The sequence below is a fragment of the Staurois parvus genome, unplaced genomic scaffold (genome assembly GCF_062004578.1).
Source record: "Staurois parvus isolate SC_StPar_1 unplaced genomic scaffold, SC_StPar_1.0 ptg003970l, whole genome shotgun sequence".
NCBI classification, from domain to species: Eukaryota; Metazoa; Chordata; class Amphibia; order Anura; family Ranidae; genus Staurois; species Staurois parvus.
Genome location: NW_028321765.1, coordinates 2,042 through 26,941, shown reverse-complemented (window position 1 = coordinate 26,941; position 24,900 = coordinate 2,042). Strand labels below are relative to the sequence as shown.

General features: G+C 46.5%; 1 protein-coding gene across 1 annotated transcript; it reads left to right on the top strand.

The window, feature by feature from the left end:
- Positions 1 to 3,447: 3,447 nt before the first annotated feature.
- LOC149427145 (uncharacterized) lies at positions 3,448 to 22,004 on the top strand (the record flags this gene model as incomplete). Its single annotated transcript, XM_089668214.1, has 4 exons — positions 3,448 to 3,950; positions 10,360 to 10,799; positions 14,414 to 15,143; positions 20,691 to 22,004. Coding segments are annotated over exons 1-4 (2,987 nt in total), but the record flags the coding sequence as incomplete, so codon positions are not given.
- Between the last annotated feature and the right edge of the window lie 2,896 nt (positions 22,005 to 24,900).

Genomic DNA, 24,900 nt, shown 5'->3' with positions numbered 1-24,900 from the left:
ATATGAGACAATCATCAGAATGCTGCCTGTCCAGTGACTCCGATGTTCATTAAATCTGTAAACACACAAATATTTATTGCAGCTGACCAATTCTTAGAGATGATGGCAGGATTAGTGGTGTGTTTTTTTTTTTTTTTTTTTTTTTTTTCCCCATATGGTGATCCAGCTAGTAAGTCTGATGCTTTTTCAAAAGCAGAAGCTCTCAAATAGAATGCATTGGTTTACAGGGATGAGACAAACCAGTTACCACTGACAGGGGTGCTTACAATCCGCTTTTATTTAATGTAAAGCCTTTTATCCCAAAAGTAAATCAACTGATTATTAACTTTTATCTGTAGTTTAGCAGATTTAAATACATTAACAAACACCCCTCCCCTCAGACTCGCAATGCTGCTGTTCATAGGTCCTCCCTGTGCCCCTTCATCCAGAGTTGGGGGCGCTCTAATACAGGAGCTGTTACTGGCCAGATCAACAGGTGAATATAGAGGGCAAAGCCTAAGAAAAAACTAATGCAGCCGCCACATGGAATGATTGGTAAGATGCAATTTATGGCGTTTTTTTTTTTTGGTTTAATACTGCTGTCTGCCACTTCCTGTCATGATGATCTGCGGTTTGTACAGGTTCCTCTACATTGGGGTTCCAGTGGTCAGGTTCCTCTACAGTCTGGTTCCAGTGGTCAGGTTCCTCTACATTGGGGTTCCAGTGGTCAGGTTCCTCTACAGTCTGGTTCCAGTGGTCAGGTTCCTCTACAGTCTGGTTCCAGTGGTCAGGTTCCTCTACATTGTGGTTCCAGTGGTCAGGTTCCTCTACATTCTGGTTCCAGTGGTCAGGTTCCTCTACATTGTGGTTCCAGTGGTCAGGTTCCTCTACATTGTGGTTCCAGTGGTCAGGTTCCTCTACATTGTGGTTCCAGTGGTCGGGTTCCTCTACATTGCGGTTCCAGTGGTCGGGTTCCTCTACATTGCGGTTCCAGTGGTCAGGTTCCTCTACAGTCTGGTTCCAGTGGTCAGGTTCCTCTACAGTCTGGTTCCAGTGGTCAGGTTCCTCTACAGTCTGGTTCCAGTGGTCAGGTTCCTCTACATTGTGGTTCCAGTGGTCAGGTTCCTCTACATTGCGGTTCCAGTGGTCAGGTTCCTCTACATTCTGGTTCCAGTGGTCAGGTTCCTCTACATTGCGGTTCCAGTGGTCAGGTTCCTCTACATTGCGGTTCCAGTGGTCAGGTTCCTCTACATTGCGGTTCCAGTGGTCAGGTTCCTCTACATTGCGGTTCCAGTGGTCAGGTTCCTCTACATTCTGGTTCCAGTGGTCAGATTTCCGCATTGAGGGCGGATTTCCTGACCTGCAGATGGATCGGGGAATAGATTTTTAAAGTGGTTATGGGAGCCGGACGTCTAAATTGTTTTTGAGGACCTTTCCTCCCTCATATGGGGCATGCTGCAATGTTTGACATACTCCCCAGCATTTTTCTGCATTGATCCCCCTGCTCGGGTCTGATGCTGCCATCTTGGTTCACCTCCGTCTTTGTGAGCGGGCAGCCAGCCCATGATGACGTGTGGCAGCTCCAACTCCTGGCTGCGGCGTGTCCTTCTCCTCCTCCAGACAACTGGCATATATTTAGTTATCCCATTAGGCCACAAGACCTAGACTTGTCTAGGCAGGAAAGGTGGCCAGAGGGCAGGGCTGTTCCAAAAAAAGTGGGGCTTTTCATAATGCAGTTGGGGGGGGGGGGGGGGACATGCCAGAGCGAAGGTCTTATTAAAGCAGAATGGAAGGCTCAATTACTTGCCTTGCTTCCAATTTTTAAATGTTGTGAGATCCCTCGGTGGTACCGGCATCTTCTCCCTGGGATCCTTCAAAGGGCTGGTCTCCTGCTGTTTTGATTGCCCGGTGCGTGATGACGTCACTTCAGCACATGCACAGCTTGATGTACATGGCACAAAAGATTGGCAATGAAAGCACAATAACCTGCCCATTCCCAATCTACTGTGACATGTACATTGTGTTGTGCATGTATGGGTGTGACGTCATCCCGCACTAGCCAAGCAAAAAACGGCTTAAGGCCAGCACCGGGAAGACCCCAGTGAGAAGCTGCCAGTACTGCTGTAGGGACCTCACAGGTGTGAGTGCTGGAACGAAAACACGTATGAGACATGTGAAGTGTTTTCTGCAGTAAAGATTTAACTGCCGATTCCCAGTCATCTGTGCCATGTACACTGATTTTTGCTGAAGTGACGTCATCCTGCACCAGGCAATCAAAAGCGGCTGAAGACCAGCACCTGGAACATCCCAGGAAGGAGGAAATGCCGGTATAGCTGAGGGACCTCACAGGCACCGAATTTGCAAGTGTGCAGGAGCCATGCCTTCCTCCACCAGGCAATCAACACAGCTGAAGACCAGCACCTGGAAAACCAAGAAGATGCCGGCACTGCCGAGGGACCCCATGTGCGTTCCATCATTGGAACCAAGCATGGAGATATGCAAGGTCTCTTTGGGAATGAGCAGGTTAGTGTGCTTTTATTGGCAAAGAGACCTTGCATATCTCCATACTTGGTTCCAACGCACATGAGGTCCCTCAGCAGTGCCGGCATCTTCTCCCTGGGTTCCTTCAAAGTGCTGGTCTTCTGCTGTTTTGATTGCCCGGTGCGTGATGACGTCACTTCAGCACATGCACAGCTTGGTGTACATGGCACAGAAGATTGGCAATAAAGCACATTAACCTGCTCATTCCCAATCTTTTGTGCCATGTGCTGAAGTGACGTCATCGCGCACCGGGCAATTAAAACCGCAGAAGACCAGCCCTTTGAAGGAACCCAGGGAGAAGATGCCGGCACTGCTGAGGGACCTCATGTGCGTTGGAACCAAGTATGGAGATATGCAAAGTCTCTTTGGCAATACAAGCACACTAACCTGCTCATTCCCAAAGAGACCTTGCATATCTCCATGCTTGGTTCCAACGATGGAACGCACATGAGGTCCCTCAGCAGTGCCGGCATCTTCTCCCTGGGTTGGTGCAGGTGCCGGTCTTAATCTGTTTTGATTGGCTGACATGGGATGTCACTTCTGCACATGTGCAGCTCAGTGTACATGCTACAGAAAATTGGGAATGGGCAGGCAAGTGTTTATTGCAGAAGAGGCCTTGCCTGTCTCACACTGTAGATCCAACCACCATGTCTGAGGTCCCTCGACAGTACCGGCATCTTCTCCCTGGGTTCTTCCAGGTCCCAGTCTTCAGATGTTTTGATTGGCTGGCGTGGGATGCTGTCATTTCTGCTGCACATGTGCCTGTGAGGTCCCTCAGCAGTACCGGCATCTCCTCCCTGGGTTGTCCCAGATGCAGGTGCCGGTCTTCTGCTGTTTTTGATTGGCTGGCGTGGGATGACATCACTCCTGCACATGTGCAGCTCAGTGTACATGCCACAGAAGATTGTTGTGTGTTTTATTGCAGAAATGACTTTTCATATCTCGTCTGCAATAGACTGGCTATTAACATTTATTGGAGGAGATGTCCTCCACGCTCCCCGGGTGCGGGAGATGTCCTCCACGCTCCCCGGGTGCGGGAGATGTCCTCCACGCTCCCCGGGTGCGGGAGATGTCCTCCACGCTCCCCGGGTGCGGGAGATGTCCTCCACGCTCCCCGGGTGCGGGAGATGTCCTCCACGCTCCCCGGGTGCGGGAGATGTCCTCCACGCTCCCCGGGTGCGGGAGATGTCCTCCACGCTCCCCGGGTGCGGGAGATGTCCTCCACGCCCCCCGGGTGCGGGAGATGTCCTCCACGCCCCCCGGGTGCGGGAGATGTCCTCCACGCCCCCCGGCTGCGGGAGATGTCCTCCACGCCCCCCGGCTGCGGGAGATGTCCTCCACGCCCCCCGGCTGCGGGAGATGTCCTCCACGCCCCCCGGCTGCAGATACCTTCATCCACACAGAAGGTCTAGGTTGGGCCCAATCACACGGTTGGTAGGTAAACAATTAACAGCTCACCGGCTTTGTTCTATTTTGAGTGACACCAACGCTGGCAGATTGTCGGTAAACAAAGGGAAATATTTTGAGACCTTTACAGCTTCCTGTCATTACAGCGGATTGTACGTTCTCTGCTGTAAAATGGGGAACATGACATTCTTCATACCCGACACACAATTATCCGGGCCGGGCTTTGCGGAGATTGGAGTTATTTTTAGTCTGGGGTGTTTGTCATGTTGGGTGTGCCGCCTTCATAGAGCTCTGCAGTCATAGGACTCGTTACCTGCGGCTCACCTTCATCACTCATTCTATATCTTTTGAAGTGTGTGAGCCGTTTCCTCTGGTTTCGGGACTGAATCAGACGTGCGGTCATTTGTTTGTTCTATGGAAGTCTTTCAAATGGTTACACCTCGATGACCACAATTCACACGGATCGCACCTCAATGACTACAAGTTGCACCTCAGTGACCACAAGTTGCAGGGGGATCACACCTTGGTGACCACAAATCACACAGGGATCACACCTCAGTGACCACAAATCACACGGGGATCACACCTCAGTGACCACAAATCACACGGGGATCACACCTCAGTGACCACAAGTCTCACCTCAATGAACACAAATCACACGGATCGCACCTTGGTGACCACAGTTCACACGGGGATCACAACTCACACAGGGATCGCGCCTCAGTGACCACAAATCACAGGGGGATCGCGCCTCAGTGACCACAAATCACAGGGGGATCGCGCCTCAGTGACCACAAATCACAGGGGGATCGCGCCTCAGTGACCACAAATCACAGGGGGATCGCGCCTCAGTGACCACAAATCGCAGGGGGATCGCGCCTCAGTGACCACAAATCGCAGGGGGATCGCGCCTCAGTGACCACAAATCACAGGGGGATCGCGCCTCAGTGACCACAAATTGCAGGGGGATCGCGCCTCAGTGACCACAAATTGCAGGGGGATCGCGCCTCAGTGACCACAAATTGCAGGGGGATCGCGCCTCAGTGACCACAAATCGCAGGGGGATCGCGCCTCAGTGACCACAAATCGCAGGGGGATCGCGCCTCAGTGACCACAAATCGCAGGGGGATCGCGCCTCAGTGACCACAAGTTGCACCTCGATGACCACACCAAAAATAACCCTCATACAAACCATCTGACACCACAGACCTGGTCAGTTTTGATGTATTCACGTCACAATACAAAGAGATGTAATTGTCCTGGGATACTGCAGACCTTCATTCTGTGAATGGAAAGCTTCCTCTGGGTGAGGTGAAGATTGTGGTGTCATCCGTCCACCTCGGCCCCTCAGAGGAGGCCTTGTAGTTATACAATACTGAGGCTTTCTAGGAATGGCTGAACAGCCCAAATCTTGTTTCAGCAAACCAGACCGGAGGTCCCCATACCACTGCCGGCACATGGCGCTGTATACTGGATGTAGGTGACGCTCCATAATCTACACAGCCCCCTGTAAAATGCCGCCTTAGGTGGCAGCTGTGCCCCTGGTGACACCGGAAATACTTTAAAACTAACACAGGTAATTGTCACCCAAAATTCAGTAGTACAGACGTACCTCGGATTACCAACGCCTCGGTTGATGTACTTTTCAGTTTACAAATGAAAATAATGGCTCGGGTTACAATTTATTTATTTTTATGTCCCTGTACAGTCCTATGCCTTGTAACTAGAGATGAGCGAATTATTAAATTTGATTCGGCTGATTCGCCGAATTTGCGGAATAAATTCGATTCGATGCGAATTTATTCGCTGCGAATTTAACTTATTAAAAGGGTTTCTAGGCTTCAGAGAGCCTTTATATTAGTGCAGAACACTGTACCTTTAATTTAAATGCCCTTGGAGTCTGCTGGGGAAGAGAAATAATACTGTCAGTCAGTATGACATGCAGATGAGTGCCGTCGATCTTAGAATCACCGCACACTTCACTCATTTGGGCAGTCACGGGGCACGATGATGAAGAGGATGAGGAGGATGAAGAGGATGAGGATGAAGAATTCCAGTACAGCGAAAGTGTATCTGCAGAGAGCTCCGCTATTTCTGACAGTTCTCTGACAGTTCCTTCACATTTACAGCGGTTGAAACATTGTATCTATTTGTTTCCATTTAGGATACAGATGTTTTTATTCGGAAACAAATAGATACAATGTTTCAACCGCTGTAAATGTGAAGGAACTGTCAGAGAACTGTCAGAAATAGCGGAGCTCTCTGCAGGGACACTTTTTGCCGGCTGTAGAAGGGATGAAAATCGGCCGATCGGGAAAAATTCGATTCGTGCATCCGAAGTTTGCTAATTTTCGGATTCGGTGCGAATCGAATTTTTCCTAATATTCGAAACGAATTCCACTTCGCCAAGTTCGATTCGCTCATCTCTACTTGTAATCTTCCTGGCAGCAATCCCGCGAATGTGGCTCGGGGTTATTTTCAGTACCAAAAGCGGTAACCCCGAGCAACACTCGGAATTACACTGTAGCGATCCCTCGAGCCTTACCTTGTTCCGCGAGGTCCTCCCGCTGTGTCCGCCGGCCAATGCTGGGTCCCGTTCCCTGCGGGTGTCGGTATGCAGGGGGCCGGAACCGGCGGGACATTAAAAAACTAAAAAAATTGACATCACACAATACATTGTAATCTGTTAGTATTAGATTACTGTATCCAAACCATTTCCCCGGAATGTTGTCCCGGGTGCTTCGCCCTGCCTGCACTTTTAGGCGACATTCACACTAGCTTTGTCAGCAGGCGTTTGAGAAGCGTTAAACACTTCCTAAACGCCTATGAAAATTCTGCACATGGCAGCACACAGTGCTGTTCACACGGAAGCGTTAGCGTCGCGGCAAAACTGACGCCTCGGGTTCAGACAAAAGGAGTTGAAGCCTCCCATTCAAGTCTATGGTGCCGCACCGCAAACGCCTGGCAGGTGTTTGCGGAGCATTAAACCATTTAAGTTTGATGCGGTTTTAACGCTTGGCAAACAGCTCAAAACTGTGCATAGGACGTTTTGGGAGCATTTGAGGAGCGTTAACACTTCACAATCAGTCTAACACCATAGGGGCATTTGGCAAGAGTTGGGGCTCATTCACACTCAACTTTATTTCTGTTTTTTTTCTGCCTGGAAACTGAGAAACGTCCATGGCGTCCAAAAAGCGTCCCTTTAGGTCAGACGCGGTTTTAGACCGGCTAGAGAACAGCGATAGTAAATCAGAACCACTTGCAGAATTGAGTGATAATGATTGGTGGGGGAAATTCCTCATCAGACACTGAAAAGGATTCTGCGACTGAGCTCAGCGATGTGCGAACTTGGCGCTCTATTTCACATTTCAGTGTTTTTGGTTTGATTACATTATTGAATTTATTATAATTTATGATTTCATGTTTCAAACTTTCATTCCGGGGATGTTTACTAGACTTTGGACGGATTTAAGTGAGTTATTCCTAAGAATTACAGGCCTACAAAATAAAACCTTTCCACGCAAAACAATGTACCGCTCTGACTTTCAAAAGTATTGATTAGTTGGACCCCCAAGGAGGTTAATGTGCACTTTATAAAGTTTTTTTGAACAGAAGACTTTTTTTTTTTTTTTTTTTCTGATCTCAAACAGATTAACTAATTTGGTTTTCAGTGCACTCCTATGGGAAACCGCGTTTTGGTTTACAAATGTTTCACGATAGGAAAAGTCCCGCGGAACGAATTAAATTCATAAACCGAGGTACGCCTGTCGTCTATTGTCAGGTAGACCGGACCTGCCCACCGTGTCTCTGAACACGCAGAAGTGCCGGGGCCGTACGTCTCCTGCTCCTGTACACGGCTCTCCTCTCATTTGTCATTTCTGAAGGGTAAACCTGAATCTGCAGAGTGAGCGCCCGGCGTGGCCTTCTGCAAACACTGAAACTATGACACGGCTTTCTGTTGACACTTTCGGCACGAAGGTTACTGAAGTCACCTGTAAATGATAGACCTGCTGCTGGCTGGAATGTTTGAATGTGATACTGTCAGGATTGCTCTGTATTATACAGCACCTGGGATTGTGCGCCGCGGGTAGCACTTCAGCGCCACGGATAGAAGCACTTCAGCTCGTTAATTAGAGGAGGCTTTACATTTTTACCATGAAGTCTGTGAACCCTCACCTTGTAAAACACATTCCGTTTAACCCCTTCAATACTGGGCACTGTCACCCCCTTCCTATCCAGGCCAATTTTCAGCTTTCAGCACTATCACACTTTGACAATTGCGTGGTCATGCAACACTACCCATATGAGATTTTTATCTTTTTTTTTTTTTTTTTTTTTTTTTTTTTTTTCACACCAAATAGAGCTTTCTTTTGGTGATATTTAATCAAATATATATATATTTGAAGAAAAGTGTGTTTCAACAGTGTCGTGTTTTATTTCGCAAAAAAAAAAAATATAATAAAATATATATTTATTATTATTATTATTATTTATTATATAATTTTTTTTTTTTTTTTTTGCGAAATAAAATAAACACATGACACTGAAACACACTTTTCTTCGTTTGTTATACAATTTTGCAAATAAACAACATTCATAAATTTAGGTCAAAATGTATTCTGCGACTTATTGAAGAAAAATTAGCAGCATACATTTTGACCTAAACTTATGAATGTTTGTTATTTATTTGCAAAATTTTATAACCAAACGAAGAAAAGTGTTTCAACAGTGTGAGGTGTTTGTTTGTTTTTTTTTTTTGTTTTGTTTAGCAAAAAAAAAAAAACCCCATCATGATAGTTCTATATCCTGAGCACTTGCCCAGAGTAGTTCAGAGTTGCTATGGTAACATTGTATTGCTTTGGTCAGTGTGCTGAAATATAGTCGTATAAAAATAAACATTTTGAAAAAATTTAATTAATTATTTTAAAAAGAATTTTTTATTTTTTCCAAAGGATTTTGTTTGTATTGCTTTGGTCAGTGTGTTGAAAAATAAAAAAATCAAACAATCCTTTGGAAAAAATAAAACTTTTTTTTTTTTTTTAATTTTTTCAAAATGTTTGCTTTTTATTTATTTTCACGACTTTATTTTGCAGCACACTGACCAAAGCAATACAATGTTACCATAGCAACATTGAACTACTCTGGGCGAGTGCTCAGGATAGAACTCTATCCTCATGGGGGTGTTTTTGTATACACATGATTGCTAGTACCAATGTATATCATTGTTAGGCTACGTTCACACTAGCCTTGTGTGCCGGCGGCAGAGAGGCGTTTGGGAAGCGTTTTTACCGCTTCCCAAACGCCTCTGCCAATTCTGCACATTACAGCACATTGTGCTGTTCTAACAGGAGCGTTTGCGTCGCGGCAAAACGGACGCCTCTGGTCGAGTCAGGAGGCTTTGAAGCCTCCTATTCTCGTCTATGGTGCCGCTCCGCAAACGCCCGGCCGGCGGTTGCGACGCGGTTGCGGGGCGTTTGCGGAGCGGTAACACCACTCAAATGCATTATAGGCGTTTGTGGGGCGTTATTAACGCTCGGCAAACGCCTAGCAACCGCCGCTAAACCGCGCATGCGGCGTTTGCGGAGCGTTAACGCTCCGCAAACACCGGACCAACGCTTGCCAAACGCTATAGGGGCGTTTGGCAAGCGTTGGCAAAACAGCCTAGTGTGAACGAGCCCTTACTGAATGTAACTGATTCTTTCAGTCTTTTGTTGTGATTTGGGCAAAGCTGATCACATGATACAGATGGGCTGTGATTGGCTTTGTCTGTATCATGTGACTGCCTTGACCAGTCACAGCTGACCATTGTATACAATGGATGATGGCATGACAGGAAGCTGTCCATTGTATACAGTTGACCTGTGATGACATGCTGTCACATGACATTGGGTCGGTGTAGTGATGTCATTGGCTGTGTCCCGCAGACAGAGCCGGTGACGGACACATGTGAGCGGATCATTTTGACTAGACGTCCTATGAAGCCCAGTCACAAGGGCGAGTGTCCCGCCCAGCTATCAATCTGCTATAGGCCGGGTGGGAAGGTGTTAAATATGAAATGCAAAACACTTGTCACACAGCCATGTGCAATTGGAAGGTTCGTGTCGTCTTTGTAATCTATTTTATTGCCGCAACTTCATCTCTTATATTTTACCAAAATAGTTGGATAGAATGTTTGTTTGTTTGTTTTTTGCTTTCCCTAAAACTGATTTTAGTTTTTGATTTCCTGATAATATGCATTTGGTAAATGGCTGCTCGTGTAACTAAAGCTTGGAACTCCCACCATTTTATTCTCCAGGGCTGTGACTTTTCGATATCTTTTGAGGGGTTTACAATAAGGGGGGGTGGTAATTGCCCCAGCAGATGAGTGGTTAAAGTGTTTCTTTTTGGGCGCCATGTAATTCCATTTCCTTTTCTTCCTTTCTTGTCCTCTAGATGGTATCCTCTGAAATCGAAGCCAGGCAAGAAAGAGAAGGATCGCGGTCAGATAGAGGTGGAGGTCCAGTTCATCAGGAACAACATGACGGCCAGTTTGTTTGACCTCTCCATGAAGGAGAAATCGCGCTCACCCTTTGGCAAGCTGAAGGACAAGATAAAAGGAAAGCGGCAGGATGGTTTGCCCGACACGGCGTCCGCCATTGTCCCCAGCATGAACCAATACAGCGACGAGAGCGACACAGAGATGCCTGAGGCAGAGAAGAAGAAATCCAAGCTGAAGACCTTGTTCTCCAAGCCGGGACTGAAGAAGAACTCGCTTTCCCAGTCCATGTCTGTCCTTCCAACACTTCCACCATCCCCCTCCCAGAGAACTGTACTGAGGCCTGGTGACTTCTCATCCGACTTCAGGCAAGCCTCAGGATCCCCCGTGTCCGAGAGTGAGTACTCGGGGTATATTGATGGACTAATGGGGCTCTATCTACATATACCTGACTGACGATGGTGTCATGCCTCATCTGTTGGGTATCCATTAGGGATGCACCAAAATTTCCGGTGGCCGAAATGTTTCCGCTGAAAACACCCCTTTCAGCCAAAATGAAGAAAAGCACTGATAGAGGTGCCGAAAAAATACCCGCCCCTCAAATCCACCTGTCCTCCGCTCAGTAGTTCAGTCTTACCGGAGAAACCATTGATCCTGGCGCTGGGCATAGAGACATTAAACTTATTAAAAAAAATGTATTTAATGTCGTCCCCCCCCCCCCCCCCCCCACACCCACATCTTTATCGCCACGAAAAAGATCAAGAGCAATAATTTTCACACTAGAACTCCTCTAACTTTACACTGCTAACCTGTAGAAATTTTTAAACCATCACCCATGGGGATTTTTAACCACTTCCAGTCCGGACACTTTCACCCCCATCCAGGCCAGCTTTCAGGGCTGTCACACTTTGAATGACAATTGCGCGGTCATGCAACACTGTACCCATATGAATTTTTTTAGCATTTGTTTGAGACAGACAAAGCTTTATTTTGGTGGTATTTACTCACCGCTGGGATTTTTTTGCTATGCAAATGAAAAGTCCAAAAATTTAGAAAGGGGTTTTTCTTATAAAATTTTGCAAATAATATTTCATCATAAATATTGGCCAAAATGTATTCTTTTATCTGTTTAGTAAAAAAAAAAAAAATAACCCAAATTAGTTTATAACCAAAAATTATAATTTTTAAACTTTTTTTTTTTTTTTTTTTTACACTGATTGCTTTTACACCCATAAAGGCGGTATAAGCAATCATTTCTCCTTCTCTCTGGCTGCATTCTTGCAGCCATTGAGAAATGCTGTGTGAGCTGTGATTGGTCACAGCTTGTCACATGGTACAAGGCTGTTGTGAATAGCCTTGTACCATGTGACATCTTGCTTACTACTCTGCATGTGATCACTGATTGGCCAATCAGTGATCACATGATTGGGACCTCTCACAGATGTCCCGTACAACGATCGGTGTTCCACAGTGGGCACCGGATTGTGGTGCTGCGTGCTCACAAGCCGGGGGTGGGGAGGCTGTTTATAAACAGCCACCCAACCCTCCGCTGCCACCGTCTGGCCATTTATGTACAATGGCTGGACGGGAGGAGGTTAAGTACCTCAGTTTCATGCCATTCCAATTTTAAAGCGTGACGTGTTGGGCATCTATTTACTCGCCGTAACATCCTCTTACTTTACAAAACAAATGGGGTATATATTATGTTTGAGGTGTTTGTGTGTGTGTGTGTGTGTGTGTGTGTGTGTGTGGGGGGGGGGGTGTATCAAAGTGTATTTTTTTTTTCCAAAAACTATATATTCATTTTTAAACTGCGCGTTTTCGGCTAAATGCATTTTTGAATTTTCGGTTTCCGGCACCAGAATTTTTCATTTCGGTGCATCACTAGTATCCATAGAGGAAAATTAGAATATGTCCCTGCAGTAGGACTATATTGTACCAGATTGAAAGGGAAAAGAAAAAAAAAAAATGTACACTTTCCTTTCTGAGGTTAAGGTAGTGCTTAGTTCTTCTGAGGCTTCTTGCAGTTTTAGTGTAGTATCACCGTACGGAGAGTAAGACCCAAAGGCACGTTTAGTACCAAAGTGTCGTTTCACCACCTCCCGCCAGCCCTATAGTACAATGACGGGCACAAGGTGGTTCTCTCGTCCTGATAGGACGTCATATGACATCCTACCATTCTCACTGCGCATGCGCGGCGATCGCAGGTGCACTGTGTCCCTCGGACGCAGCGGATCACGGAAAGAGCCGAAGATGTCGGCTCGGTCATGTGATCAGCTGTGTCCAATCCCAGCTGATCACATGTGAACAGGGAAATCCCGGTTATCTGCATTTCTCTCCTCTCGAGCTGTCACGCTGACAGAGGAGAGGAGAGCCGGTAATCGGCTTTCCACGGAGGGGACATGTGCCCTGATCATCAGGACACTGATGATCAGTGTGGCCCCGCCAGTGCCACATTAATGCCACATATCAGTGCCCATCTGAGCTGCCTTTCAATGTCACCCGTCAGTGCCACCTATCAATGCCTGTCAGTGCCGCCAATCAGTGTCATGTATCAGTGATGCCTGTCAGTGCCCATCAGTGCAACCTACCAGTGCCTCCTCATCAGTGTCTATCAGTGCAGCCTCATTAGCGCACATCAGTGAAGGAGAAAAATCGCTTATTTTAAATAATTGTATAACAAAAACTAAACTAAAAATCCCCGAGGTGATTAAATACCACCAAAAGAAAGCGCTATCTGTCTCAAAAAAATGATAAAAATTTCATATGGGTACAGTGTTGCATGACTGTGCAATTGTCATTCAAAGTGCAACAGCGCTGAAAGCAGGAAAGTGCCCGGTGGGCAGGAAGGGGGTAGAAGTGCCCGGTGGGCAGGAAGGGGGTAGAAGTGCCCGGTGGGCAGGAAGGGGGTAGAAGTGCCCGGTGGGCAGGAAGGGGGTAGAAGTGCCCGGTGGGCAGGAAGGGGGTAGAAGTGCCCGGTGGGCAGGAAGGGGGTAGAAGTGCCCGGTGGGCTAGTTGTTAAAGCTGAACACCAAGAATTAAGCTACTTTGTACAAAAAAAAAAAAATGCAAGCATATGATGAGTTAAGTCCAATGAGGTGTCTGCCACCTCTTGGACTTATCTCTGTAATTTATGCCTGACAGGGTATTCTCCAGGAAGATGGCTTTTAGAGCTCCAACGCTGGACGTTGTCGTCTCAGGGTCTTCAAGTGTAGAGTTGCTGCAGCTGATACGTCTGCTCCTGCTCACCTCTTGCCCAATCACAGAAGCCTTTGTATCATAAGAAGTCCTTACCAAAATACGAAGGCTTCTGTTAATGTGCAGCAGAAGGGTAGGGCTGGCATAGCTGGTTTGTGTGCTTCTTTCCTTAGTGTCTTCTCTGAGATTGAGATTGCAATATTGGTTAAATGTAAATGAAGTCCAGGAGGTGGTACATATCCTGTTGGACTTAACTCCGTATTCATGACCTTTTCTACAAAGTGCCTGAATTTCTGGAATTCAGCTTTCATGTGAGCCAGCAAGTCCCAGATCTGTTGACACTAGTACTTCAGAGGGTTGCAGCACAGCAAGCTATATATGGTCTGGTCAGTTCAATCCAGAGTGCTAAGTGTCATTTCTGTCTGCTGCCTCCTTCCTCAATCAGGAATCGCATCTGACAAGTTTTTTGTCCTGACCCAAAGAATGGTGACACGGGAGCTGCAGCACACAACCTGTGATTGACAGCCTGTGAGCCATGTGGAGGAGGTGTCTGTTCCCTCCAATCAGCTCTCAGAACTCTCCTCACGGAGCTCTGCAGAGTGTAATTTTACCACTGGTCGTTTTTTTTTTTTTTTTTTTTTTTTCCCCCTGTGAACTGTCAGACAAGCTTTATAAATTTTGCATATAGAGAAGACTGCAGATAAGTACAACTTATGAAGGAGGATTTGTTTTGATCTGCACTGGGTATATGGTGGGTTTACAACCACTTTAAGTCTGTTCAATTAAATATAAAAAATCCTTTTTTCATTTCAGGACGATTTCCTCACATTCCAATAATCAGTCACAAAAGAACGGCCAGCGCAGACACCAAGCAGTGGAATCAGATCACCTCCGGAAACAAGAAGGATGGACTGTCTATATTCAGCGGCTTGAAGTCCAAGAATGACCCAATGACTCGATCCAACTTGTGTATCAATGGAAATCACGTGTACATGGAGGAGTCGGAACCCAAAAGTGACAGTTCCAAGGACAGTTCTTTGACCAACTCTCCCCAGATCCCCCGGAAAAGTCCACTTTATGCTTCAGCTGAGAATCTGTCCTTCAAGCCATCCAAGGAGACAGTAAACCCATCCAGTGGTAATGAGAAGGGGATGACGTCTTCCACTTCTAATTCTTCCCTCAAGTCTTCTGAACAGCCGGCGACCCAAACACCGCAGGTTGAGGAGCCAAGATCAAAAAGTCCTCCACTGATCTCCGATGTCCCAAAAGAAGAAAAGAAGGACAATAAGAAACCGGAAAACAAGAAGTCGTCTTTGTTGTCATTTGTTACTGGGAAAAGGGAAACGCCCAAACCGGCAGAGAATGAACAGGTTACTGCCGTCCCCTCGAAGAAAGAGGAACCCAAAGCATCCAATGGGCAGCGCCTTACAGAAGAAACCAGCAAGAAGACCTCACTGAACCCATTTGAGGAGGATATGGTGGAGAAAAAACCAGAACCTCTGCCTAGTGAAAGGAATTCTAAAACCTCTGCTGTCAAACCCAGGTGTGTAATACTTTCATGAATGTAAATGAGCAAATGATGGGAACTAGTTTATGTATAGGAACACAATTGGGGCTCGGGTACGCTTGCTTCGACTTGTAACCGCGCCTACCGCTTCAACATGCTGCTTCAATGTTTGTTGCTCCTGTGATGCTTTAATGAATGAAGCATGGCAAATGCCCTGTGTGTGATTTTCGGTTATAGGAGCTCAGTAGTACCCCCCCACTCAGCAGATCCTCAGCTCATTCGTACCCTTGTTCAGCAGATCCCCAGCTCTGCTGATCCTTCTCTCTCCAGTCCCCACTCACCGCCTGCTATATTGCTCCGATGCTGCACACCATGTATGATATTGCTAGTTTTCTTCTGCCCTGGTCCCCCAGCTCAGTAGTACCCCCCCCAACTCAGCAGATCCCCAGCTCATTCATACCTCATTCAGCAGCTCCCTGGCTCAGTAGTGACTCCCCCAGCTCTGCTGATCTCCCACTCAGTAGTAATTCCCAGCTTTGCTGATCCCCTGCTCAGTAGTAACCCCAGATCTGCAGATCCTCCAGTCCCCCACTCACCACCTGCTATATTGCTCCCATGCTGCACACCACATGTATCATTGCTAGTTTCTTCTGCCCTGGTCCCCCAGCTCAGTAGTACCCCCAACTAAGCAGAGCCCCAGCTTTTTGTTATCCTTGTTGAGCTGATCCCTGGCTCAGTAGTAACCCCAGCTTTGCTGATCTCCCACTCAGTAGTAATTTCCAGCTTTGCTGATCCCCTGCTCCGTAGTAACCCCCAGCTCTGCGGATCCTCCTTTCTCCAGTCCCCACTCACCGTATGCTATATTGCTCCCATGCTGCACACCACGTATGATATTGCTAATTGTTTTCTGTCCTGGTCCCCCAGCTCAGTAGTACCCCCCAACTCAGCAGATCCCCAGCTCATTCATACCCTCGTTCAGCAGCTCCCTGGCTCAGTAGTGACCCCCCCCCCCCACCAGCTCTGCTGATCTCCCACTCAGTAGTAATTCCCAGCTTTGCTGATCACCTGCTCAGTAGTAACCCCAGATCTGCTGATCCTCCAGTCCCCACTCACCACCTGCTATATTGCTCCCATGCTGCACCCCACATGTATCGTTGCTAGTTTCATCTGCCCTGGTCCCCCAGCTCAGTAGTACCCCTAGTCAGCAGATCCCCAGCTTTTTTGGTACTTTCGTTCAGTAGATCCCTGGCTCAATAATAACTCCCAGCTTTATTGATCCCCCTGCTCAGTAGTAACCCCTAGCTCTGCTGTTCGCCCACTTAGTAGTAACCCCCCTGTTCTGCTGATCCTCCTCTCTTCTGATCCTTCTCACTCTCCGCCCGCTATATTGCTCCCACCCTGCACACCACATATAATATTGCTATATATATATATATATATCAGGTACTTTGTATAATGCCGTCAATGTACGCAGTGCTTTACATATTTTATTTTTTTTTTGTAATGTGTTATGTGAACACATATATAAATTTCCTGTTCGGCCAAAGGAACCCCAGAATTCTTCCCTGACTGTAGAACCCAAGTGTAGAGTGGTCAGTGATGTCTGTAAACAAACCATATTAGAGGGGCGATCACACCACACGGCTTACATCGCTGTTTTCCTGGCTCTGTTTGGCAAGCCTTGGCAGCCAGGATTTGTTGCTGATCCCGTCCCTGGACAGGTGACCATATGACCAGGCCCGAGCTGTAGTTTTTCATAGGACTGTGGGTGGAGATCTCTGTCCTGTCATTGTATAACCTACTGACAGGCCTATGTGTTGTGAAGGAAAGCCGTGTCCTCTCTCCTGGTGCTCGGCATTCGCTGTTAATCATTTACATTGGTATGAAGTCACCGGGCACAAGGCCAATAGACACACCCAGATGGTGTTTTTGTTCTGCGGTGAGGAAGCAGAATTCTCGGCTGGTTTCTGTTAACCCTCTTTTATTGACATGGTGACCTCCAGGGCAGATCTCTTGATTCCATCCGTTCAGATGGTAAGTTGGTGCTGTGACTTACCTGCTGCACGTGTGTGTGTGTGTACAGAACAGCCAAGCTATAGTCACTTTGAGAAAGGCTGCCTTCCTATATTATGTATATACAGCAATTCTTTTAACCTTTTTTACCCCAGAGGAACCCTTGAAGAAATTTTCAGATCTCAGGGAAACCCCTACTAAATTTATTGAGAAAATGCCCCGTACATTGGTGGTGGGAAGAATGCCCCCCTTACAGGGGTGGCTAGAATGACGTCCTTGCAGTCCTGCCAAGTGGCACTACCATGCCGGCACCATCTGATAGGTCAGCTAGCCGCAGCTCAACTCCAGGAACTCCTCGCCAAGTCTGGAGGAACCCTAGTTGAGAAAGGCTGGCTGCCATAAGGTGTCTCCTGGCAAAGGCTGCGCTTTCTTCTTTCTCTCCTCCTTTCTTTCTTCTTTCTCTCCTCCTTTCTTTCTTCTTTCTCTCCTCCTTTCTTTCTTCTTTCTCTCCTCCTTTCTTCCTTCCTTCTTTCTCTCCTCCTTTCTTCCTTCCTTCTTTCTCTCCTCCTTTCTTCCTTCCTTCTTTCTCTCCTCCTTTCTTCCTTCCTTCTTTCTCTCCTCCTTTCTTCCTTCCTTCTTTCTCTCCTCCTTTCTTCCTTCCTTCTTTCTCTCCTCCTTTCTTCCTTCCTTCTTTCTCTCCTCCTTTCTTCCTTCCTTCTTTCTCTCCTCCTTTCTTCCTTCCTTCTTTCTCTCCTCCTTTCTTTCACTCTTTTCTCTTTCTCTCCTCCTTTCTTTCACTCTTTTCTCTTTCTCTCCTCCTTTCTTTCACTCTTTTCTCTTCTCTCCTCCTTTCTTTCACTCTTTTCTCTTTCTCTCCTCCTTTCTTTCACTCTTTTCTCTTTCTCTCCTCCTTTCTTTCACTCTTTTCTCTTTCTCTCCTCCTTTCTTTCACTCTTTTCTCTTTCTCTCCTCCTTTCTTTCACTCTTTTCTCTTTCTCTCCTCCTTTCTTTCACTCTTTTCTCTTTCCTTCTTTCTCTCCTCCTTTCTTTCACTCTTTTCTCTTTCCTTCTTTCTCTCCTCCTTTCTTTCACTCTTTTCTCTTTCCTTCTTTCTCTCCTCCTTTCTTTCACTCTTTTCTCTTTCCTTCTTTCTCTCCTCCTTTCTTTCACTCTTTTCTCTTTCCTTCTTTCTCTCCTCCTTTCTTTCACTCTTTTCTCTTTCCTTCTTTCTCTCCTCCTTTCTTTCACTCTCCTTTTCTTTCCTTCTTTCTCTCCTCCTTTCTTTCACTCTCCTTTTTCTATTTCTCTCTTCTTCCTCCTTTGGCATATCCCAATTTTTATCTTTGCGTGCCGTTACCCTTCCAAAGATGCTAATTGTTAGGTTTTCTTCTATTTTAAATAAAAAAAAAAAAAAAAATACTATCATAGCCCCTAGTTGCTTCCCATGCTGACTGCAAAACATAACTGTCATGTCAAAAATAAACATAGGGTGAGATTAAAGCAGAAGTACACTGCCTATGAGCACCACGCACACACCACGATTTGGGTTCCCCCCCCCCCCCCCCCCCCCATCTGTCTCAAAGCTTTATTTTGCTGAGAAATCACTTTGAAAAACACCCGCGGCCATCTTGAGTAAGGGCAGGTGACTCATGTAGTATTTACTGCCTTGAATCCATCTGACATGCAGGCTGTGGGGGTGGGGGGAGTGTTGTGATTACCTGAGACAGCCCCTCCTACCATGTAGATTTCTGGGATGTATGACATCATTTTTGGCCTAGGCCAAAAACCAAGAAGTGATTTAAAAGTCAGTTTAAAACAAGTAAATATGATATACAGTACTTTTCTATCTGCAGGTGTACCTCCGTTTATGAATGTAATACTTTCTGCGGGATGTTTCTTATTGCAAAAAATTCATAAACCAAAATGTGGTTTCCCATAGGAATGCACTGAAAACCAATTAATCTGTTCCGTTCTTATAAAGTTTTGAACAAATTAAAAAAAAAGGGTCTTTTAAGGCATAAATACTGTACGGGGACATGATTAAAAATTAATTCGTAAATGCATTGAAAACCAATTAATCCGTTCCGGAGGTCAGAAAAAAGTGAAAAAAAGTTGCTGTCACTATAGGTCCGTGCCAGTTTTTAAATGTAATTACCGGCTTTTTTTTTTTTTTTTTGTTAACACCCGCAGATTAGCGGGTGTAAATGGTCCATTTACACCTGCTGGTCCATAGGGATACAGACCATCCGATCAGGTCCGCCTGAAATATTGGTAAGTGGACCTCATTGGATAGGGCTATATAGTTACACAACGGAAGAGTTTCACATTCGGCAGATTGTATACAGAATTCTGTGGTGGCGATATGCTGTATGTAATGCTGGATCCGCACTGTTGTGAGGCATTGCTACCTGTTTATGTTCACTGGTTTGCCTGTACTAGTTTTGGCAACTTGGGCACATCTAGCAATCATCTGTGTGGCTTTGCTTGGAGTGCCTTTTTAACCCCCCTGGCGGTATTCCTGAGTGTAGCTCGGGGTAAAGTTTCAGCACAACAAGCGGTAACCCCCCCTGAGCTACACTCTGGAATACACTGCAGCGTTGCTCCGGGATTCCCTGTTTCACTTACCTTGTCCTGCGCTCCCGCGATGTCCCCCCTGCAGTGTCCCCTGTAATGTCCTCCGGCCGATGCCGGCAATCATCTTCCGGGTTCCGTTCCCTGCGACGTCGGGACGTACGGGGGATGGAACTGGCGGGAAATTAAAAATTGTAAAAAGTGACATTCACTAAATCCACTAAAATCACATCGTATAACATTCCTGTATCAAACCATTTCACATACATTGTGTGCCGAGTGCTTTGTCCGGCGCCCTGCCTGCATTTTTACCGCCCTTTCTGCCTGGAAACTGAGAAACGTCCATGGCGTCCAAAAAGCGTCCCTTTAGGTCAGACGCGGTTTTAGAGCGGCTAGAGAACAGCGATAGTAAATCAGAACCACTTGCAGAATTGAGTGATAATGATTGGTGGGGGAAATTCCTCATCAGATACTGAAAACGATTCTGCGACTGAGCTCAGCGATGGGCGAACTTGGCGCTCTATTTCACATTTCAGTGTTTTTGGTTTGATTATATTATTGAATTACATTTATTTTTTATAATTTATGATTTCGTGTTTCAAATTTTATCCTCCCCGGGATGTTTACTAGACTCTTGTTCGGACAGATTTCAGGGAATTATTCCTAAAAATTACAGCCTACAATAACAAAAATACATATTTCCATGCAAAAAAATGTACCGCTTTGAGCACAGAAATACTGACATAATCAGACCGCTAGGGAGGTTAATGAATGGCAATGCAGTAATGTGCAGTGAAACCTGTTGTACTGTGAATTTCCATCCTGTGAGTAAGCCCTGCCCTACACACTGAGGCATGTGGATTAATGTGTGACTAGATCCTCTAAGTGTTGCTTTATTGCTTCTTTTGTATTCGTAGTTTGCTGTAAACAATGTCCTGTATATTGTACGTCTGCTAGGTAACTGACCTGCAGATTTTCTTTATTTTGTCCTCTTTACAGACTGGACGTGTCTTCAGAGGCTGAAACCAAAGCCAGGCTTTCTTCTGAGTCTTTATCTGATATTACTACTTTTTTTGCTGCTTCTTTCTCTGGTGGGCAGGACACTTCTCCTCCTCAGGCATCCAGCAGTACTTACACTCCTCACTCCGTTGATAAAGGTTCTTCCCTTCCTCAAACCCCTCCAGTGGTGAAGACTGACGACACCCATGAGGGATCTTCTGACAACGAGAAGCCTTCTCTGCCTTTGTTTTGGAGATCTGGCAACTCTTCCATCAAACCTCCAGACCCTAAAGAGGTCAATGTTGTCGCCCCCTTTAGTGAAAAGAGCAAAGGAAAGAAAACCTATGTAAAGTCTCTTCTTGACCAGATCAAGGGCAAGCCAAGCAGTAAAGATGAAGAAAATGTTGTAGATGAAGAGCTTGTGAAGGGTATATTTCCTGTGCACCAGACCTTATCCATGGAAGATGATCCTGAATTATTTCCAGAAAACAATGGAAGGGATGATGCTGGGAGTCAAAATGAAGATGTGGCAGCTAAGGCCCCTCAAGCTGTACTAACTGAAGAAAGTAAAGACAAGCCTAGCACTGCTGTTAAAGATGTGCCAAAGCCAACACCAAGATTGCAGTCTACTTCCAATAAAGAAAAACCGGAAGAAAAGCAAGTGGGTCCAAAACCAGCACCTAGAAGTGGGAAAGTTCATAAAGCTTTGGATTCTGGATCCACCACCCCACCAGATCCTCAGCCTGTGGAGACATCCATGCCGGAATCCATCATAGAACATGCTGCTCGTGCCGGGGCTACTCCAGTTGATAGCCCCATTGGAGCCAACCTAAAGATGTCCAGTCCACTGATTGAAGAATATAGTTACAGACTAGAAGAACTTCCAGTCATTCCAGAAAATCCAGAAGTGCCTTCTGATGATGAGCAGTTAGATGCTAAAGATAAACAATCTGATACCAAAACACAGAAAGCGGGCAGCTCTGCAAAACAGATCGCTGGAGAATCCTTGGAGAACTCGAAGGGTAAACCCTCTGAAGTTATTAATAGTGAAGTGGAGATGAGTGATTCGGCCCACCAACATCCACCTGAGACTTCTGCTCCCAACACCTACCCTAGCTCTTCAGTCACTTCCGTATCTATTCCAAATGACAAAACTAACAATTCTAACACCGAATCTCCAGCAAACCCAATCACTGATGTTTCTGATAAGGTGGAAAGCACTGGCAAGAAGCTGCTGCGGGCATGGGTTTCACCCTCTGAGACACATCCAATCCCTACAGTGCAGAACGGTGGAGCAGTGTCTTCCAGACAAAGGTGAGGGGATGCCACAGTAACCTATCTTCATTTGTTCCCATTATTGTAAATTTAATACTCGGTGTAATGATTGTAGAGCTTAAGAATTAATGTGCTATTAGAATACAGACCATAAAAACCTGAGCGAGATTCTAACCCCTCAGCCAACTATTTATTTTTGCCTTTGAGTATATCTGAAAATTATGGGATTGTGGGAAAAAAAAAATACTCACCTAGGTGGATGCAGCATTGGTCCAATGATGCAATCTGTCCTTCACAGGCTTTGAGAGCTCAGTTCTCAGTCTTGAAGACCACTGATCGCTCCGTTCTCAAGCCTCCTGTAAGCAGAGGTAACTGTCAGTCACCACTCTCTGCTCTGCCCCTGCAGAGCTCACTGGAGGGGGCAGCAACAGTTGGCTCAGGTTCTCAGCAGTGCAGCTGGTCGGGCTGATCTAGGGGCTGGTCGGGCTGATCTAGGGGCTGGTCGGGCTGATCTAGGGGCTGGTCGGGCTGATCTAGGGGCTGGTCGGGCTGATCTAGGGGCTGGTCGGGCTGATCTAGGGGCTGGTCGGGCTGATCTAGGGGCTGGTCGGGCTGATCTAGGGGCTGGTCGGGCTGATCTAGGGGCTGGTCGGGCTGATCTAGGGGCTGGTCGGGCTGATCTAGGGGCTGGTCGGGCTGATCTAGGGGCTGGTCGGGCTGATCTAGGGGCTGGTCGGGCTGATCTATCGGCTGGTCGGGCTGATCTATCGGCTGGTCGGGCTGATCTATCGGCTGGTCGGGCTGATCTATCGGCTGGTCGGGCTGATCTATCGGCTGGTCGGGCTTCTGGGTGGATCTTGACCATATGGTCAGGATCTTTCCAAACCCTGGACCAGCTCTGTGATGCCTGCAAATGGCAGGACTTAGCCCATTTTTTTTGTTTTGGCTGAAAAATGGGTCACAGTACAAAACAAACTGCACTCCTGTGATCCATAGAAGTATGGTCAAAATGGCTTTGACATACTTCAGCTATAAAAAAAAGTTTTGGTTGTAGAAAAACAAACAAATCCTGCATCTTTAGTCCCATCACCGATCTATAATGAAGGATGCCATACACTGTGCTGGGAGATGGATCCTGGAGAGACCATCACTACAAGGATGCCCCGTCCTCTTCCTCTTCTGGTCCTCAAGCAGAACAGGAGGGAGAGTCTGGTCAGTCACAGGCTTCTCTTCCCCATTCACAGATCACAAGCAGAGTAATCGACAAAAGAATGTTTGCTTTTGTTTTTTGTTTAATGGATGGGGCAGGTCCTCATTGGACCATCTCAACTATGGTTTCTCCTGAAGCTGTTAGTCAATGCAACTCCAGAAGTTTAGAGACAGGAAGAGGATGGGGCATCCCTGAAATGAAGATTTCTCCATGGTCCAGCTGTCTGCACAACATGGGATGCTTTTCATTACTGGTAAATGATGTGACTAAAGCTGCAGGGATTTCCATGGATGCTTGTGTCCTAAAGCAAAACTTTACCCTTAACATCTTCATAAAAAAAAGTTCTATAATTATTATTGTGTTATGTATGTTCCTGGTTAGTGGTAGCCTGCAAACAAACTGTGCGGCTTTAGCCAAAGTTGCATAATGCCCTGTTTTAGGTGTAAGCGGTTTATGTACCTCCCGAAGCCTTACTGAAAAACTCCTCAATGACGTCTCATCCTGCCTTGTTGCTATGACCTTCCGGGTCGATTCAAACCCCCCCCCCCCTCCCCCGCATGTACACTTTCCTGTCCCAGTAGCTGTGAGCTCAGCAACGCTGTAGCAGAGGGGATGGTGCACCACACATACAGGGGTTTTGATTTTTTTTTTTTCCCTGGTAGTTTTTTAGTCAGGCTTCAGGAGGTAAGTAAATGGCCTAGACCTATAGTAAGGCCGTTATCTAACTTTAGTCAGAGCTGCGGTTTGATCTACAGACACCCCTTACCTGGTATAGGCAGTTTTTTTTTTTTTTTTTTTTTGGTAAAGATGAACGAACGCTTTAAGTGTTGGCGGGACTTTGAGCAAAATTTAAAAAAAAATGTGTAACATGGGAATGGCAGGTCAGCGCAGAGATGTTCCACTCTTGTGTTTTTTTTTTTTGTTTTTTTTTTTCCCCCCTCTTCTCCTTTATTCCCTCTGCTCCTTCCCTTCCCCCTGCTCCTTCCCTTCCTTCTCTTCCCTCTGCTCCTTCCCTTCCTTCTCTTCCCTCTGCTCCTTCCCTTCCTTCTCTTCCCTCTGCTCCTTCCCTTCCTTCTCTTCCCTCTGCTGCTCCTTCCCTTCCTTCTCTTCCCTCTGCTGCTCCTTCCCTTCCTTCTCTTCCCTCTGCTGCTCCTTCCCTTCCTTCTCTTCCCTCTGCTGCTCCTTCCCTTCCTTCTCTTCCCTCTGCTGCTCCTTCCCTTCCTTCTCTTCCCTCTGCTGCTCCTTCCCTTCCTTCTCTTCCCTCTGCTGCTCCTTCCCTTCCTGCTCTTCCCTCTGCTGCTCCTTCCCTTCCTGCTCTTCCCTCTGCTGCTCCTTCCCTTCCTGCTCTTCCCTCTGCTGCTCCTTCCCTCTGCTCCTTCCCTCTTCCCTCCGCTCCATTTTCATCTGTGCAGCATCATGGTTAATGAATTCTGGAAGTTGAATCCAATGGCTGCAATGTAAATGTCATTGTTGATGTGAGAAGTCTGTGTAGAAGCGATCGTCTTCTCTCCATGTTTAATCACATTGTAATTTCCTTTAATTTATGTATGGAGAGATCATCTTTTTATAAACGAGTGTAATGAGGCGTGTGAGGTGTGACTATTATCCGGAGGAGGCCGTTCACTACGACCCATCATTGCCCTTCTAACAAGATGTAGTAATATTGAAGTCTAAGGTCCTCCATCCCCAGCGTGGTCGGTGACTGATTTGTAGTCTGTGTGATAA